Source organism: Dermacentor variabilis, chromosome 2 (assembly GCF_050947875.1).
Source record: "Dermacentor variabilis isolate Ectoservices chromosome 2, ASM5094787v1, whole genome shotgun sequence".
NCBI classification, from domain to species: Eukaryota; Metazoa; Arthropoda; class Arachnida; order Ixodida; family Ixodidae; genus Dermacentor; species Dermacentor variabilis.
The window spans coordinates 21,268,502-21,286,529 of NC_134569.1; the positions used below are offsets into that span (position 1 = coordinate 21,268,502).

The 18,028-nt window shown below is 41.9% G+C and overlaps 1 protein-coding gene across 5 annotated transcripts in view; it reads left to right on the forward strand.

Annotated features, from left to right (window-relative positions):
- LOC142571486 (voltage-dependent L-type calcium channel subunit beta-1-like) overlaps positions 1-18,028 on the forward strand; it is a 125,003-nt gene that overhangs the window by 78,964 nt on the left and 28,011 nt on the right. For all 5 annotated transcript variants that reach the window (XM_075679876.1, XM_075679880.1, XM_075679877.1 and 2 more), the window contains 7 exons: positions 278-394; positions 3,030-3,152; positions 6,799-6,932; positions 12,939-12,961; positions 14,501-14,619; positions 15,043-15,182; positions 15,725-15,837. In XM_075679876.1, coding sequence (XP_075535991.1) covers positions 278-394; positions 3,030-3,152; positions 6,799-6,932; positions 12,939-12,961; positions 14,501-14,619; positions 15,043-15,182; positions 15,725-15,837 — 769 coding nt within the window. The remainder of the gene's footprint in view (positions 1-277; positions 395-3,029; positions 3,153-6,798; positions 6,933-12,938; positions 12,962-14,500; positions 14,620-15,042; positions 15,183-15,724; positions 15,838-18,028) is intronic.

Sequence of the window (18,028 nt, forward strand, 5' to 3'; positions counted from 1 at the left end):
TTTGCGATTACACTGGCATATGTGGCGTGTTTATCTTAGCGGCTTAGTGGACCACTCATACTGCAATTCTATTGAAACGTTTCTTCCTTTTTTTAAAAAATAAATTTCTTTCTTTGGCGATACGCTAAATGTCCTGGATAGGAGCAGTGTACTAGCTTTTCGGGATGGTAGTACAAGAACAAAGCAGTACGCACGCAGTGCGCAATCAATTCCTCTGACTTGCTCTTTCTACTCCTCAACGTGACCGGTGTCTAACTGTGCACGTTTGGCTGCTCAGGGATCTGCCGACTCCAACTACAGCCAGCCGTCGTCCGACCTCTCGCTCGACGAAACTCGCGAAAAGCAACGTGCTGACAGAGAGAACAAGGCATTGGCACAGTTGCGGGCGGCAAGGGTGAGTTGTCCTCTCCTCAGTTATTGTGCGCGCGCGTGTATCCCTCACATTCAATGCTGCCACGCGGGATGGTGTGCGCGATTGCGTAATGTGTGCAACGTGAAAAGCGTCCCGTTCAAATGTGCGGTGACCGGGTTCATATGGAGCGCTGAGCGAGTGGTTTACATTAATGAATAAAAAACAATATTGCCACGCGACTGCCCGCTCGAGGCACTTTGCGTGTATTCTCGGGCTTCTTTCACTCTCGGAAAAACACTTTTATGTAGCACGTATTGAGCAACAGAAAGCTGTATTGGGAGTTTCTCATGTTGCTCTACAATGTTCTAATTGACACTTTTAATCTAATTATAATATTTCAGAAGTTGATTAATTAAGACTGATTATCTAATCAGGTGGAATGAAAAACATAATCTGAGTATCTCCTAGCGACGGCAAACAAAATGACCTTGGTTCTCTTCAGCTACGTGGCATTTGCATATCTTTAATGTTTGGCTCAAGTTAAGTGAAACACCCTGTATGCGCGACGCTAAAGAACTTAGTTTACTGTGGCACGACAAGTTTCACAAACAGCAGGGCGGTAGAAGTCGTAAGTCACTCTTGCAATAGCTGTCTGTTGCTCCTACCAGCGCGAGTAGAACCCAGTGGAGAGCCTTGACAACACCACAATGTTGAGGTAATGAGCCCTACAGCGGCGATTGTAATGGGGCCAACCAGTTGCAGGGTCATCACGTGGCTCGCGCATCGAGTCCCCATGGTCGCTCCGCCGGTCGCGTTCGTGCATGTCGGCAGGTGGGCGCACTGCGTTCCGTTTGGTCCATCGCTGGACAGAGACCGATGGCGCGCAGTATAGTGGCCTTAGGATCGCAGATACGTTGAACGACTGTCAGATTACTGTAACTTTATTTCCACTTTTTCTCTTCTTTATATATATATTTTTGAAGAGATAGTTTCTTTGCCTTCTTGAGCGCGGGTTGGTGCTGCTGGGTTTCTGGCCGAGTAAATTGGGTCCATCCCGGAGTTGCCTAATCAAAACTGAACCGGTGCCAGAGACAGTGTAATTAAACGTGGTGCATCTGCACTGACATGACAGTCCTCCACCAGCGTACGAAGTGTGCTTGCAAGGGTAGCTTGCAGCGCGAGCTGATCCTGGAGGCAGTGCATTCCTGGTATTGCTATCCCACTACTCAGGCGTGGCATGTTGATCTAGGTCCTTTGCCTCTTTCTCCGGGATTGGCGTCGATATCACGCCGAGTAGACGTCTGTACCGGGGGCTCTCCTGCACAGCTGTTGTGCAGAGGAGGAAAGCATGAAGAGCATTTGCAGGTCTAGGGACGTCCTGCCGTGTAATCTCAGCGGGCAGTGGTCTAAGCAGAAGGCGTGAACAGTTATTTAACTTGGATATAAAATACATTTTCGTGCTTCATTTGCCTCCTTGCGATTCAGAAAAGCTTCGCTTAGCATAGATTCCAACAATTGCCTCAGATATGCCGTAACTTTTTTTAAGTACGACCACATGCGTCGTCCTTGCATTTCTTCCTGTCGCAAGCGCATTGGCTCTTCGACCTCATTTTTCTCGCACTTATTGACAATTTGTTCGGTTCAAACATATTGACACACTAGGCTTGACTCAATTCGTTGTAATGCCAGACTTGGATGGGTACAGCGAGTGCGTTGTATCGCGGCGCTGCTCCGCTGCCCCGTCCGCTCTGTGGGAAAGGGAAGCCGAAGGAAAACAAAAGAAGCCGGGGTAATGGCGAGGACCCGTTCAGGGCCGAATTTCTGGCGAGCCAGGAATGCTGCAGCTTGCGCGCGCCATGTCCGAGTGGGGAAAGTGAGAGAGAGAGAGAGAGAGGGGGGGGATTGTGGCGTGCTGAGGCCGCAGCATTGCCCGTGAACCTCTTGTTCTCTCTCCCTTATTTGTTTGCTTCTGTAGCAGACGCGAACGCTTGTAAAATAAAGAGGAAAATAACTGCTACTTCAGACGGGACGTGACGAAGGAGTGGACAGGACGAGCGGTTTGCATCCCCAGGAAGCGACATATTCAAACACACGCACTTTCTCATTCCCTCCTTGTTTGTGATTCTTTGAATATTTTCTTGAGCAAACAAAAATTACGTTATACCATTGCTCTGCAACCATATGACCAAATTAAGTTCCAGGAGTTTTTCTCCTCTGAATCTTATGTTCGAAAGTTTTTATTTTGTCCTGTGAAACGTTGGTTATGAAATCAAAATTTATAGTATGAAAGGAGCTGTGTGTAGGTTAACCAAAGCCTTAAAGCGATAGCATGAAAGAAACAGCTTCACTGAAAATTGGGGTTTTTTTCTTTGGTTCTAGTTTTTGTTTTTCCTCTTTAAAGGTCTTCCTTTTTTCCGTTTTGTTGCATATTTTTGAGGCTGGATTCCATAACGGTGGTAAGCGGATGCGATCTGCTTTTGCCATATTCTAAATGTTGTTTTCTTATCCATGTTACATAGATCATGTGGACATTGCACATAAGTACCAAAGAAGGTTTAGGATGCATCTGTAGTTTTCTTTTTTTAAATTTGGATAAATGTACATATGGGTACACCAGTTTTCTTCTTTTTCGCACTGCATTGTAATGATGTAGTTGCTTCTGCTGTTTTTGTTCCAGGAGAAAGTGGTAGCATTTACGGTACGAACTAATATGGCATATGATGGAAGTTTGGATGATGATTCACCTGTCCATGGCTATGCTATCTCATTTGGAGTCAGGGACTATCTTCAGATCCTGGAGGTAAGGCTATGTTGTTTTGGCTCTTGTTTCATTGTAAGCTTCTCATAGCAGACAATACTTGCACATTGCGATCCTGCACTTTTTGTGAATTGAACAAATGGCTAGCTTCTGGCAACATTATGCAGTTTCGGCTTTTTTCTTTATCTGTTGGCGCATGCAGCTGATTATTCACTTGACAGCCACATAGTACTGGTTCAAGTTGCTACTGGCTGTTTAAAAAAATACCACATTTTCTCTATATTTGATTGTTATGTCATCTTTAAACTACCATTGAGCCAGTGGCAGTTGAGGCCAGTGATGAGTGGTCTCTTACCCAAATGCAATGTGGAAACCACATGCACGATGACCACAGCACAATTTTTTGTGTGACACGAAACAAGTGTTGAAAGCTAAGTTGCTGTAAAATAGGTGTGACAATGTCTGTGTAAAACAGCTTCATATAAAATCGCTATAGCTCCATCTTTAACCAATTTAATTGATTTTACTAGCCTGCTATCAGAAATAAAGAAAAACTGAGAACTTACTAGTACTACAAAATGTATAAAATATAGTTTAGAGAGACAAGTACAGCTGATTCAGCTTGGTCATGTGATGATGAAGTTTTGATTTAAAATTTGTTTAAACAATAAATTGCAATTTACTGCAATGGCAGTTGTTCTTGAGGGTGACTGGCTTGCACCGAAACACAATAAATTTAAGTACAAAGTGTAAGTGCAGGTTCCCTTTAAATGCGGCTTCATAGCAATGCAGGCTGCACCGCCATGGGGCTACATCTCAGTAGCAGCACAGCTGTGTTTTTGTAGCTTTGCGTTGTGGCAGACGTTCTGCCTTGTTTCTGTTGTAAAGCACTGTACACATAATTATTGATTAATTTTTATGTGCCAATTTCATTTTTTCTTCTTTATCGTTGCGATAGGTGTGTGTGAGTTACACGCAAAGGGGGGTGCGAAAATACAGTATTTGAGATTTCAAATAACTGCTACTACCTACAATAAAAAAAAAGGAAAATCATTTGATCATTTCAAATTTATTAATGCTTTCGCATTTGGAGGATATCACATAAATGCATAAATGCAAGGTGAATGTAGAAGTGCGATATAACAAGTTTGTAAATATATCTTGTCACATATTGTCAGGAATTTTCATGAATTCAGCTGTCGCAGTGCATTTAAATAATTGCGACACCTCTGATTGTATAAGAAACATTGCTTTTGTGGTGAATTACCCTTTAGTTATGGGTGTGCAATTGTCAGATGCTCTAATTGAATGCATGGGGGCAAAATGCAAAAGCACTCATGTACATAGATTTAGGTGCACGTTAAAGAACCCCAGATGACCAAAAGTAATCCGTAGTCCCCCATTATGGAGTGCCTCGTATAATGATATCACAAATTTGGCACATTAATCCCCAGAATCTAGCTTTTGTTGTATTTGAAGGCAGACATTTCATAAGTGCATATTAATAATAAGAACAAGAAAAAGGGATTAAAGATAAACATGGCACAATTGTTAATAAAGCTGGTTTATGTGCTTCAGTGCTGCATAATGCCATTTAGGTGTGAAGGTAAATGAAAGCCTGTGCAGGTAGGCAGTGTACAAGTGAGCAGTTAATGGAAGATTACAATATTTACGACCATGACAAAAGCAATAATTGAGTAAGGCACATTGTGAGACTGATTGTACCATGCATGTAAGGTTACTGGGGTTATGGGCTGACAAGACAAGATTTTGCAGAGAAAATATAGATGTTTGGGCACCTGTCAAAACGTAACACATTTCACATTGAAAACAAGACCTCATTAAAGAATGCTAAGGGCAATAGATTTGCAGGCAGTCAAAATACTTAGTTAGGTTATCATATTGTTTATGACTAAACAAATTGTCTTGTTTTCCAAGTAAGTGGTGGTGAAATTTGCTATAGAACATTTATTGTGCAGATATTAAGTTTTTGGAATAGTTGACCAAACAGCAGAGAGATGCAGCATCAGCAAGGAGCCCTAAATATTACCCATGTAACCATAGTGCAGTTGATCACAATTAAATTCACAGCAATTATTTGGCTTGATATCAGAATTATCCAAAGTTTAGACTCAAGCTTGTCCTTAGGATGTGCATTAAATTAAACAATTATAACGAGAAATGTCTTTTTGAGATTTTTTTCTACCTGTGTTTATAAGACTGAGCCACAATGCTAAGATTAGACAGTACTGCAGTGTGCATAATAAAGCCTTTTCCTGAGTCATGAAACATCACTTGCACTTCAGCTGTGGTTGGCTGCAGCTCTAGGCCCCTTTCACCACCATTTCCAATTTAGTAAGGAAGCCCAACCATTTCTGTCACCAGGTACAAAATTTTTGTTTTTCATGGGCGTAAGTGTTTGCAAACTGTTTCGTGTTGACTTCATTGAACTAGAATGAGCACCAATGTTGGCGTGTGATCACTCGGCCATGCACCTTTTGCATCAACACTGCCACCCTTGGTGTTAGACCACTCTTCTTGAAGTAAATACCAGTTGTTGGTAGCTTGACATTCCCATGCTCATTTCACCATGGACAGCACTTTTGGCACAACGTACATAATTTTTAACTTGTGTCATTGGCCATCTGCACTACTCTGAATCATGTGTTATTGGAAATCCAACTTGCAAATATTGTGCTTTCTCTGTCTGTCAAAACACTTGCACCTTTCAGACATTTAATGGTGTGATTTAGTTAACTAAAGATGTTGGCTGTATAATGCCATATTGACTGAAGTTGACTGCATGCACAAATATTTGGCTACAATCAAACATTACAGCCAAAGCTCTTGAATCAAGTTTGTATTGACTAAGAGCTTAGTTTTGAAGGTCTTGCTAAGGGCCTAGTCGGTGCGTATTTGACATATTAATTGCAAATACACATACACCACAAAAGAAAAGAAATGGACAGGGTGCTTAGTATGTCAAGAGCTTTCTTAAATTCTCTTCAAAATTTTGAGTACCATTTACACCTACTTTTTGCATTCTCTCTTGTATGGCTGTATATGCATTAGAAGTTTGCTTCTAGGCAGCAAATACCGAAATTTTCGACACACGTTCTTGGGAGTTACAAGTCTGGCTGATGTGCATTACTTCGGTGTTGTTTAACTAGACCCACCTTTTGACTCTTATAATGTGCCAAAAGGGCACCCATGAATGTTTAATGCTTCTTCTAATTTAAGTGTCACATAGTGTGAATGAATGACATTTTGTATCTTCATGCCCAACTACTGTCGTTCTTATTTCTTTGTGTTTGTCTGTTTGTGTATATAGTATAGGGGCATAATCTGCTGACACTAAACCAAAAATTATGGGAGAAAAATCCTGTCACGATGCTATAGCAGCAGCTTATAATTCTGGCTCTTGCATATCTTTTCTTTTGTCATATCTATGTTTCTTATCAACGTAGAAACCAATTTGGATTTTTCCTGTCTAGTTAGTTTCAAATTAGCGGTAGTCAGCTCTAGTTGCAGGCTGTGAAACATCCAGCACCTTGCATTTAATTTGCATGTAGTATAGTAGGAATCTGAACTGACAGAGGTGTAGAGATCGGTTAGTAGCCTCCACATTATGTGTGTGAATGTGCGCCGTGTTAATCACACTTGTTCTGCTCTCCCATTGCACATGCAGAAATTCAACAATGACTGGTGGGTGGGCCGTCTCATGAAAGAGGGCTGTGACATGGGCTTCATTCCTAGTCCAGCCAAACTGGAAAACCTAATTCTACAGCAAACGCAAACACGCAGCAGTAAATTACATTCAAGGTAGGTGTTGATTTGTTTGCATTTATTCATTTACTGGCTACATTTTGTTGTGGTACTCTGAGCGTTTTCAGGTTATGTGCGGTGCCTGCCAAGATTAATGTGTGACCGCATTGGAACATTGTTCCATGTAGCTTCACACAATATTGAGTCAGTATATCTAATATCATAAATAGTAAAACCTGTAGTAGATGTAGTACGGGAGCTATATTTTGTAACACGCAGTTTTGTTGAGTGGAAATACGGGCAGGAGGAAACAGAGGGGACAGGACAGGTGCTCACTTACAACTGAAGTTTAATGAAAGATTTTCCAGGCAGTGCAGGGTGTAATGGTTGGGGTCGGGCATGAAATAGATGGTAGCTGGCCCATGCCGTCGTCCAACTGATCTACGCTGAGGATGTTGCTGAAGGCAGAGACTTATTCTCATTGAGAACAAGGAATCTAGGATTTATGTACAGTATCTACATGAGAATATTAAAGTTGATCAGTCTAACATGACTGAAAGAGAAATGCACACCGAACAGCCGTGACGGCGAATCCACTAACAATACGTGGTCTGCCGACTGCGTGTAGACATCCCGGCATCATTTGGTTGGGGACGCGGAGCATTGTGGTCCTTACAAAGCAAGTCATCACTGCAGACATGGTTGGCACCAATGGGCTGGGGATTGACGTATTGTCGTCCTTTCAAAGCGAGTCACCGCAGTAGACTTGGTGGCACCGTTTGGTTGGGGACTGTCGCTTCCCCGAAGATCACCAGCCTCTGCAGGTCGAATGTAACAAGGGCCACACATGCGCTGTCATTTGCTATTTTGTTTCCATTTGACATTAGTTTGCATAAAGATCTGCCTCCTCTGTTGCAGGGATTAGCCGCTCAGTGAGACAGATTATAAGAAATTTATTTATTTATTTATTTTTATTTGTTTATCATACCCTCAAGGTACAGTTGTACATTGCAGAGAGGAGGGGCAAAGTAAATACAGAGGCAAATCATAGAATAAGGAAGGAAGGCAAACAACATGACAAAAAACATCGTATACAAAATAATAACAATGGTAAATAGAAACTTGTGAGCGTGGCAAAAATACACGGCGTAAAAAAAAAGGAAAGAACATACCATATAAAAATACAAGCCATAACTTGAAATTGCAGCATAAAAGCAGTTATTATGCAGAACAAGCAAACGCAACATTAATTTATAACATGAAGCTTTGAAGTGTGCTTTTAAAGTTATTGGTGTCAGTTATGCTTGTAAGTAATGCGGGTAAGTTATTCCAATGTTTGCTCGTTTGGGGAAGAAATGAATATGAATAGCCGACGGTGTTGCAGTGCGGAATGTTTACCTTTTGGCGGTGGTCAATGCGAGATGAAATGTATGGTGGTGGTTGAACAAAAATAGAATGTAAATATGTGTTGTGGTAGTAGATTTTATGGAAAAGACATATGCGAGATAGTTTTCTACGGGCTGATAACAGCGTGAGGTGTAGGAGAGCTTTCATGTTAGTGATACTTGCAGTTGGTGAGAATGGAAACGGGCTGATCGATTCTGTATTGCCTCTAGAGGCTATGAGGGTGTTATGACCAGGGTCCCATACTGATGATGCGTACTCTAGTTTTGAACGAATGTAAGTTGTGTACAATAAGAGTTTTAGCGATGATGGCGCTAGAGAAAATTTCCGACGAAAGTATCCCAGTGTACGAGTAGCCTTAGATGTTATGTGATCAATATGAGTTTTCCAGGATAGATTGCTTGCAATGTGAACCCCCAAGTATTGATATGGCGTTACACATTCTAGTGGGACGTTATTTAGCATATAGGTGGGGCAGATCACATTAGTACGAGAAATCCTCATAGTCTTACACTTTCTAATGTTGAATTCCATGCGCCATGTACGACACCACTCATTTATGTTATTGAGATCCTCCTGAATTAGTAGAATGTCTGAAGAATTAGTTATTTTACGATGCAAGACGCAGTCATCCGCAAATAGACAAATGTTCGAGGAAACGTGAGTGGGCAAGTCATTAATATAAATTAGGAATAATAAAGGACCGAGCACAGACCCTTGCGGGATGCTGGAGTCAACTGGGGCTAAAGGTGAGTTAGCGTCATTAGTGGTTACAAATTGAACATGTGATGTCAGAAACGCGCGAATCCAATTAATTATGGAGGGGTCTATGTTTAGAACGTCTAATTTATGAGGAAGCAATGCATGGTTCACTTTGTCAAACGCTTTAGAGAAGTCGAGAAATATACAGTCTGTTAAAAAACCAGAATCTGAATTGGCACGTAGGACATTAGTGAAGAGGATAAGCTGAGTGTCACAGGAGAAGTTTTTACGGAATCCATGCTGCATAACTGTGAAGAAGTTGCTATCTTCAAGAAAATTAACTGGATGTGTGTATATTATATGCTCCATAACTTTGCATGGTACAGATGTAAGTGAAATAGGTCTATAGTTCTGTGGATCATGGGTTGGTCCAATTTTGTGAATGGGGATTACTTTGCCAATTTTCCAATCATACGGTAAGGTGCCAGAGTTGTAAGATTGGGAGTAAATGCATACTAGTAGGATTGAACAGTATTCTGCTGTGTTTTGTAAGAATATAGTATTAATTTCATCTACCCCACATGATGCTTTAGGCTTTAATTTCTGTACTATGGCTTTGATATCGGTTGAGTCGAAAACGATAAGATCCATGAAGTGGTAGTTAGTTGAATTTACTTCAGGCATCGGATGAGGGATCTGAGGTGATGAGAATGACTGAGTGAAGGTATTGCTAAGCACAATAGAACACAATAGGTCAGGTACTGTGTCCCCAGAAGTTGTCAGCAATGATATTCCAGTTTTATAGTTATTTCCTTGTATGGTTTCCCAGAAGCGCTTTGCATTAGTCTTCAATAAATTTGGAAGTGTACAATTAAGGAATGAAAATTTGGCTGACCTTAGAGCTTTAATATATGACATTGCTGCATGTTTATATGCTAGACAATGTGTCATATGAGTAGAAAGGGACAGAATCCTTGCAAAATACGGCCATAGGTTCCTAGCAAACAGCAAAACCTGAAAAACTATTTACAGTCGAACCCACTTATAACGATATCGGTTTTAACACTATATCGGTTATAACAATGAGAAGCTGCTGCACCGTCGACTTTTGTATGTTTTCCATGGTAAAATGACCCATTTACTACAATGCCCCGATGCCACATTGTCAGTTATAACAATGAAGTCTGGCTGCTGGGTGTCCAAGCCTAAAGGTAGTGAAATGCGAAATACTTGAAAAGAAAAAGAAAAAACAAGAAATTTGAGCTGCTGCATGATAGGCCGCTGCTCCAACGGTCAGCGCGCTCATTTTCCAGCCATCTCCGCGTGACTCTCTCCCGTCGCCCTTCCGCTCCTCTGAACACGAATGGGCTGCTCTCATAGCTCTATGCCACCTCACCGTCAGAAACACAAATGGACCGCGCCAACTGTGCCACAAGCAGATTGCTCCATGTTGCTCGCCGGCTTCTCATTCCGTGCAGTTCTGCAAACAGCTTAATCGCTCGCGTTTTTTGTTGGTTGTGTCGAAATTGTTCTTTGCCCCCCCGTTTCTCAAATTCGCTTGACTCGCCATCGAAACGGAAGATGGCTGATTCGCCCACTGACCATCGGCAAGGCACGTGTTACCGGTGAAAAGAAAGTGCATGGCTAAAGATTTGGAAGTACTTCTAACCGATGATACGATCGTCGCGAACGTGCTTGCATCGGATAGCAATGGCGAGGATGGCAGTGATGACGCAGTAGGGCAGGCTGCCTCAACGTTGTCCTCACCGGAGGCCCGGCATCATTCGGTCCCTCTGGAGCTTTGTTTCCATGAGGAACCTTCCGCTGCACTACGTAGAGCGCTTGGGTGCCTTAGAGAAGGATGTCGGCAAGTTTCGTGTAAAGCGTGCATGGCTGACGTACATAGGCCTTTCTCATGCAAGCCAGTGAGAAGTACGTGGCGAGATGCTTGTGGCGATCTCTCCTCAGCATTTCTTCTGGATTTCTCAAGCTGACAGGCTGCTGCGGCAGCCTTCTCGCAATTTTTAAAAGGCCCCTTTTGGGACCACCAAAGTGATGCCTCAGCAGTGCTCGCATATTGCTTGCCACTCGTGACACCTTTTTGCAGTGCCATTCTTTAACGCCAACAGCCGCGGCTTGTTACTCGTGATCGGATCGCCCAGGAAGCAGTTAAACGAGTGAGCACAATCAACAGCCGGGCGGAATAAGGTGGTGGGGAGGGGCACTGGCCCCCCTGCCTATATAGCTTTCTCATACCAGCTCTGCCATCCCCCTATTTTGATTTTTTCATGCAACCCGGTTGTAGTAGCAATTATCGGTTATAGCAATGGAATTTTCGTGGCCCTTGAATATTGTTATAAGTGGGTTCGACTGCATAGCATAGCAAGTGAAACCTTGTTAAACCGTAGTTGGCAGGATCTCGGAAAAAGTGCGTACTAAGCTGTAGTACTGCCTAACCAAAATAACATGAGATTGCCCACTTACCTGTCAGAAACGGAACTCGGAGAATGCGATGAAAGGGGGGGGGGGGAACATGCAGTATTTATTCACTTCGCGTGACAAAAGTGATATTTTCATTTGATTTTCGGCGGCCTAGCAGTGACGACAGCGGCCTGTCGTCGGCTCAGTCATGATTGGCTCGAGGCAGCCAATCGCAGTCGAGAATTACGATCCAGATCGGGCTTGATCGTGATCAAAATCGTTCACTGATATTACTGAAGCTGCGAGCCAGCTTTTCAGCCAGCCCCCTCTTCTCGCCAAGCATTCACACGGCAGATTCCTCCTCGGTGTTGCATGTTCTCCGTGCACGCAGGCGGTAGCGCTCCAGAAGTCGCTGGGCGCCTTTTTCATTGCAGGGTGCTGTTCTCGTCGTGGCAATTGCATTCATGAAACTGACGTAATGTGCAGCTTCTGCGACTGTTGTCCGTGCTGTCGCATTCCGTATCGTCCTCGTCACCGTCGTTGGTGAACACTTCGGCAACAACACAGGCAACGATGGCGAAAAGTCAAACCTCGTAGCCGACATCTCTTCGCGGTCGCAGCCGTGCTGCCGAGCAACTTCTTCGCATTCTAAATGCCACACACCGTAGCCAGCACTAGATACTTGTCGCGTGCCAGTGCCGACTTCTTCGTGTCGCGTTTGATAGCACAAACGATGTCTATTTTTTCTTCTATGCTGAGCAGTCCGCGTCTTTTTTTATCCGAGCTTCGGCATGACGCAAGTCCTTCTTTGCACGACGCTACAACGCCATAGAATGAAGAATCAACGTTACAACGCTCTCTAACACGGCGCCAAAATTATGTTGATGTGGCTTCACGCGCAAACTCACGGGGCGCTTGGAGGCCGTTCTGATCTCTGAGGCTTGTTGTTCTGCCAGGCCGCCCTATGGAGATGACGCACCGCTGTGCTTGCGCGACAAAAAGTGGGAACACTACGTGTTAAGCGATGTGCACGCAATAAGCTGATACTGTTTATGCGGATACAAAACACATTATCTTCAATGGCCGCTGATTCAGTGATTTGAATTTACTACTTTTGAAATGAAACTACTGTTTAAGCGGGTATGGTTTAACGAGGTTTTACTGTATTAGCGAAACTTTCATTACAACATACTAATTAAAGTGGTGGCTTTGTAGCTAATGACATGTCTGCTCAGTTGCTGTGGCTGCCAGTATGGAATAATAAAAGTGAATATGTGCTTGTCAGTTTGCTTGTGTTTGTATGTTTATGTAGTTTCTTTAACTTTTCATCAAACATTGATTCGATCATAATAGATGACTCAACTTAATTCCAGCACGGTGCACACCTTCTTTTCTCCCAACTGTTTTTCTGTGCAAAGAGTTCATGTAGGGTAGCTGCACATTAATGTGAATTTTGTACTAAATTTGTAATGTTCATTTATACTGACAGAAAGAATATTCTAATATACTTGTTCTTTTCTTGTCCCCAAATTACAGGGGTTCAACGCCACCTACTCCTGGTAGGTCTGATAATTTTCTCTCTCTAGATTCTTCCTAGTTAGCTTAGAGCTTTTGATATATTTCTTGCGCATAAAACAGAAAGCTGAGTAACTTGGTAAGAATCCGTGATTTTAAGAGCAGGCACAAGAAATGTGGATTTGAGAGACAAAAAGGACAGTATAAATGCTGACTTTCATCTTTTCTGCCACAGTGTGAAATTTTAGTTCGTAACTGGTAGTGTTGTCTATTCCTCTCACTTTTGTTATTGTTTAAGCATGTTGTTTAAGCATGTTGTTGTTTAAAATCAGCATTTTTTGTATGTTGCCATTTAGTAATGCACCTTCCCAAAGTGATCCATGACTGCCAGTTTAGCTTCAAAGCACTTCCAGCATGCAAAACTACTTTCTAGTAACCTTCCATTCTTGCGGTGCTACTATTCTGAAACTTTCTCTTTGAGGATAGACACACAGTTGCATTTTATGCAAGACATGAGCCATCACAGCATTTGTCATTATTGTAGAGTGTTCTCTATTTTGGAACTCTCTTTTTTCTATTTGCATAGTGCACTTGGTAAAAATGAGCAATTGCATTTAGAAGCAATCCAGGTTGGAAAGAACTGCTCCTGTGTGTTTCTTTTTTTTTTTTTTAATTATTGAAATGTGTGCATAGGAGATTTCAGCCCATCTAGAGATGGCAGCTACTCCTCTTGACGAAAAATAAACTGAGAGCAGGACACAGAAAGAACCTGTAGAAGTGTTCTTGGGGTCAGTTCACAGACCTTAACATTTTTACTTTGACAATGTGGCCACTGGAATGCAAGTGCAGTCTGTGTTCACCTGAGATGATTCATATACGAAAGTATAACTGCACAATTTAACCATGTGGTAAAACACATAGGTCATGGTTATTTCACTTAATTAGTTTGTATAACTTTTTTGAATTTATATATGTATATTATTGCTGGATTCGCAAGAATGGTGAAGAAACCATAGGGTTTTCGTTATGAAATGAATTTTCCCTTATAAGGTTAATGTTCGTTGGAGACCAAAAAGTTGCACTTCAGTTAAGATGCTTTTGCTTGCATAGAAGAGTGGGTAAATATAATAATCTATAGTTTCATTATGGTGAAGACAGTGATATGAAGTGCAAGACAAGAATGCAGATGCTCCTAGCACAAATAGACCTGTTGCAGGTTATTGCGAGTGTCATCATCCTGTGTATGTGAAGCATTATAAATTTATACAAGAACAGGGATTATCAGTGTGCTAATGGGAGCTGAATTATTAGGCCTGCTTTTTTTTGTTCAGTTGGACAACAGACTGGTGTTATTTGAACTGGTTTTTGCAAACAGTTTCAACTTGTTGCAAACTGAAATGCTGTTGCAAAGGTCATACTGCATTTTTGCCCACACAGCCCTATGGGCCTCAGTGGCTACATTCATAGGTCACTGAGACCCGTTAAGCTGTATATAACACTGCATCTGCACTCGCAGTGCATAAGCATTTAGTGCTGTCTTGCCCTTTGCACATGCTTCGCTGAATCCTTTTGCTCGGATGCAGACCAGAATGGTTTGGAAAGCAATGTTGAAGAAAGCGACAGTCCCGGCAACACGAAGCTTGGTCGGGGTGTCATCACCACCCTCCCTGCCAAGGAAAAACGGAAACCATTCTTTAAAAAGGTCAGAGTCTTCTCCAAAAAATCTCTTATCTTTGTATGTCTAAATACAATTCTAAATATACTTGCACATCTTTAATTTTATCTGCCTGCTAATTAAAGAGGGGTCAAAATTTTGTGCCCTCCAATACTGTTGCCGCCTTACTCCAGGTGTAGTTGAAAGTCAAGACTGTCTATTAGTATTTTAGGGTCTTAGCATACGCTTTTTGTTAGTTTAATTCTTTAACAGGAGCTTCAGATGTGTAGTTAAAAACACCCACCATGATATGTCAGTGCTTAGGATAATTTTGTGGTGAATTGCTTATTGTTTGGAAAGTTGAGCAACTGTAGCATCTGGCTTTGCTGCTGTGGTTTCATGTAGCCATTGCTTCAGCATTTTATGGTCATGTACATTTTGAAAGTGGTCCATGGTGAATTTTTTTTACAGACGGAAAGCCTGAGCCCGTATGACGTAGTGCCTTCAGTGAGACCAGTGGTTCTGGTTGGGCCCTCTCTCAAGGGTTACGAGGTGACAGACATGATGCAGAAGGCGTTGTTCGATTTTCTTAAGCACCGCTTTGAAGGCAGGTCAGTGAAATGTGTTTCTCCATCTCGTATATCTTTTGTCTGGGTGATTTAGGCTAGCTACAACAAAACAAGTGTACTTATGTGCTGCTGAACATGAGACATACTGATGCAAAGGATAACAATTCTGGGTATACATTTAACTTCATTTTTCAAAAATTAATTTTACATGCTTTAGTTATAAGGTTAAGGCAAATTAGTATTCTGAGTCATCTGCTTTTCATAATGTCTGTGAACTTAGCTGCATGATGTCAAAGTGTGATAACCCTTTTGTTGACTTTTCTTTCTTATGCTATCTACACAAAGCACAGCTATAAGTTGGCAAATCCAGTTTCTAAATGAACTACTCATCATAAAAGTTGTGAGGCTCATCATATTAAGGTTAATCAGTTACGTTATCGATAATTTAAGGCATCAAGTTAAGGCTCACATAAAATGGTGCAAATGAGTTTTTGTTTTTACTCTTTGTAGCTATGTTCTTGGAATCAAAATATTTGTTCAGCTGCATAGTATTCTTGCAGAATCATTCTTGTGCATTCTTGCAGAATCATAATAACTCGGGTGACTGCAGACATATCACTGGCAAAGCGCTCTGCCGTCAACAATGCCGGTAAACGTGCACTTATGGAACGCTCAAACAGCCGAACAAGCTGCCTAGGTGAGCTCCTTGTTTTGCATAAGCGCCATTGCATTAGCTTCACCTTTGTGCAATGTGGAGTGTTCTTCCGGGGCCAGGAACTTTTTATGCATCACTTTCATTGTGTATGAACTTGCTAAAGCAGCAGAAGCAAGCATGAAGAGCATGGGATAAGAAGGACCATCAGGAATTTGACTCGAGGCTGACATTTCTGTCTCAAAAACTGTGGATTCTTTAGTAGTTTTTCTGTACTGCGCTGTCTGAAGAATGAAGAAGCGTCTGGTTTTTAGCATTTACCCAGAGGAAGCCATGCAGACCTGGACATCTACTAGACTGTTTGGACAGTACTACAGTGACACTGTCCAAGATACAGTCTTGTTGATGAGAGCAAAGCTGGAGGTATCGAGCCTTGAAGGGACTGAAAACCAAATTTTATGGTACCGGTTTTTCTAGTGCAATGGAAAGCTTGCCGCTCTGAGTGTCCAGTATACAGGGATAATGCAGAAAATGTTGAACATTTTTTATCAGAATTCTCTAATATTCATTGAGGATGTAGTTGTTCTCAAGAAACATGCTGCAAACAGTGGTAGGTGAGCACAATAGCGATTACATGCCAGCGTCGGTGGGGAGCAGATAACAAGTGCAGCCTTAGGTATAAGAAAGTAATATTTTGTTTACCAAGGTGATATTCGTTTGGTTCATGTTTTCTGAAGTGTTAAACTATTTTTACAAGAATAGGTGGTGTGCAAATCTACATGCCAGTGGCAACTTCATCAAGTAACAGAAACTAATATCAAAGTCCATGCTTTTGCTGGCTGCATGCACCAGGCTTTCTTTTAGCCAAGCAAAGCTTGGTAGTAGGATATGCCAGTAGTGTTGTTATAGGTGATATCTAGAACCCGACGTCTATGACATGTTTGCGGCTCTCAATATTGCTTGCAATGCATTCAACAAGCGAAAGCATCGCCTCTAAGATTCGCATTTTAAATTCAGAGGGCGCCACCCAATGGGACACGGATTTGGACAGCACTCATGGCTGTGCTGGCACCCATTCACGGCACAATGTGTCGATGGCATTTTGTATCTCGGAGACCACAGAACTTGGGCTACTAACTCACAAATTTGCGCGTGTACAACATACTCATTTATGGCGCCGTGCATTGAGCATATCTGCTTCTCCACTTGTTACCACGAAGGCAGCACCGCTCATTAGGATATTTTTTTTTTACTTCGTAATAAGCATAGAATAAAGCACAAAGTCCTAATAAGACAAGTACAGCAATTTTAAACAGTAACCATGTGGCACTTAATAACAGCCAACTTACGTAAAGTATTCTCATATACCAGATCTGAAATACCATGGCCAGTTTGTGCCACTTACGGATTTTTGAGACTTCCTGTGCCAATTTAAAATGATAATTTCTACTTAAATTCTGAACGGTGTATAAATCACGGTCTTTTCATTTACACTGACATCTTGCTACAGATTCTGGCTAGTTGTCAGTCCGTTTAATGATTCCTCCTGCGAATGATAGCAACCAGACATCTGGCTGCCTTTTTATAATTGATATGTGGTCCTTTTTTCGTTCTTTTTCTTTTTCTAAAGTGTGAGTTGAATTTGGTATCTTCTGTAGGGGTATATGTCATGCGTTCTTTGGTTTGAAAATATATACGCAATTAAAAGAGAGATGAACAGAAGAAACGGGTTCTGCCTTTTAACATATAGCGTCAAGTTTGCTGCAACTTGCTGGCAAGTCAGTTGTAGCACGTTTCTTCCCTGCTGAAATTTCCTCCATGCCACTGTTAACTGGATGCAATAAAAAAAGATTCTTCAAACAATCTGTATATGCATGAACACCTGGCAAATTTTTCAATTCTAAAATTGTTTGATATGAAAGAAAACATCTTTCAGAAAAGGCAGACAGCATACACTAAAGTTTGCTAGGAGTAGTGATGTTTATGTGCACGGATGTGCATTTTTCTCTTAATATTGTACAAGAATGATGTTGTGCTTACCATTTCTCTGTTCTTGATAAGCTTTTCCAGAGGAATCACATTTTATGACCATTCAAGATAACACTTGGAACAGTTGCTTGCCTGGTTTTTAAGCAAGAGCGCAAAGTCGCTTTTGTCTACGGGGACGCTAGCTGCCGCCAAGCCTGTGCGCGAGCATAGACTTCTGTTGCCACCTTTTGGCAGCTGTGGAAAGCAG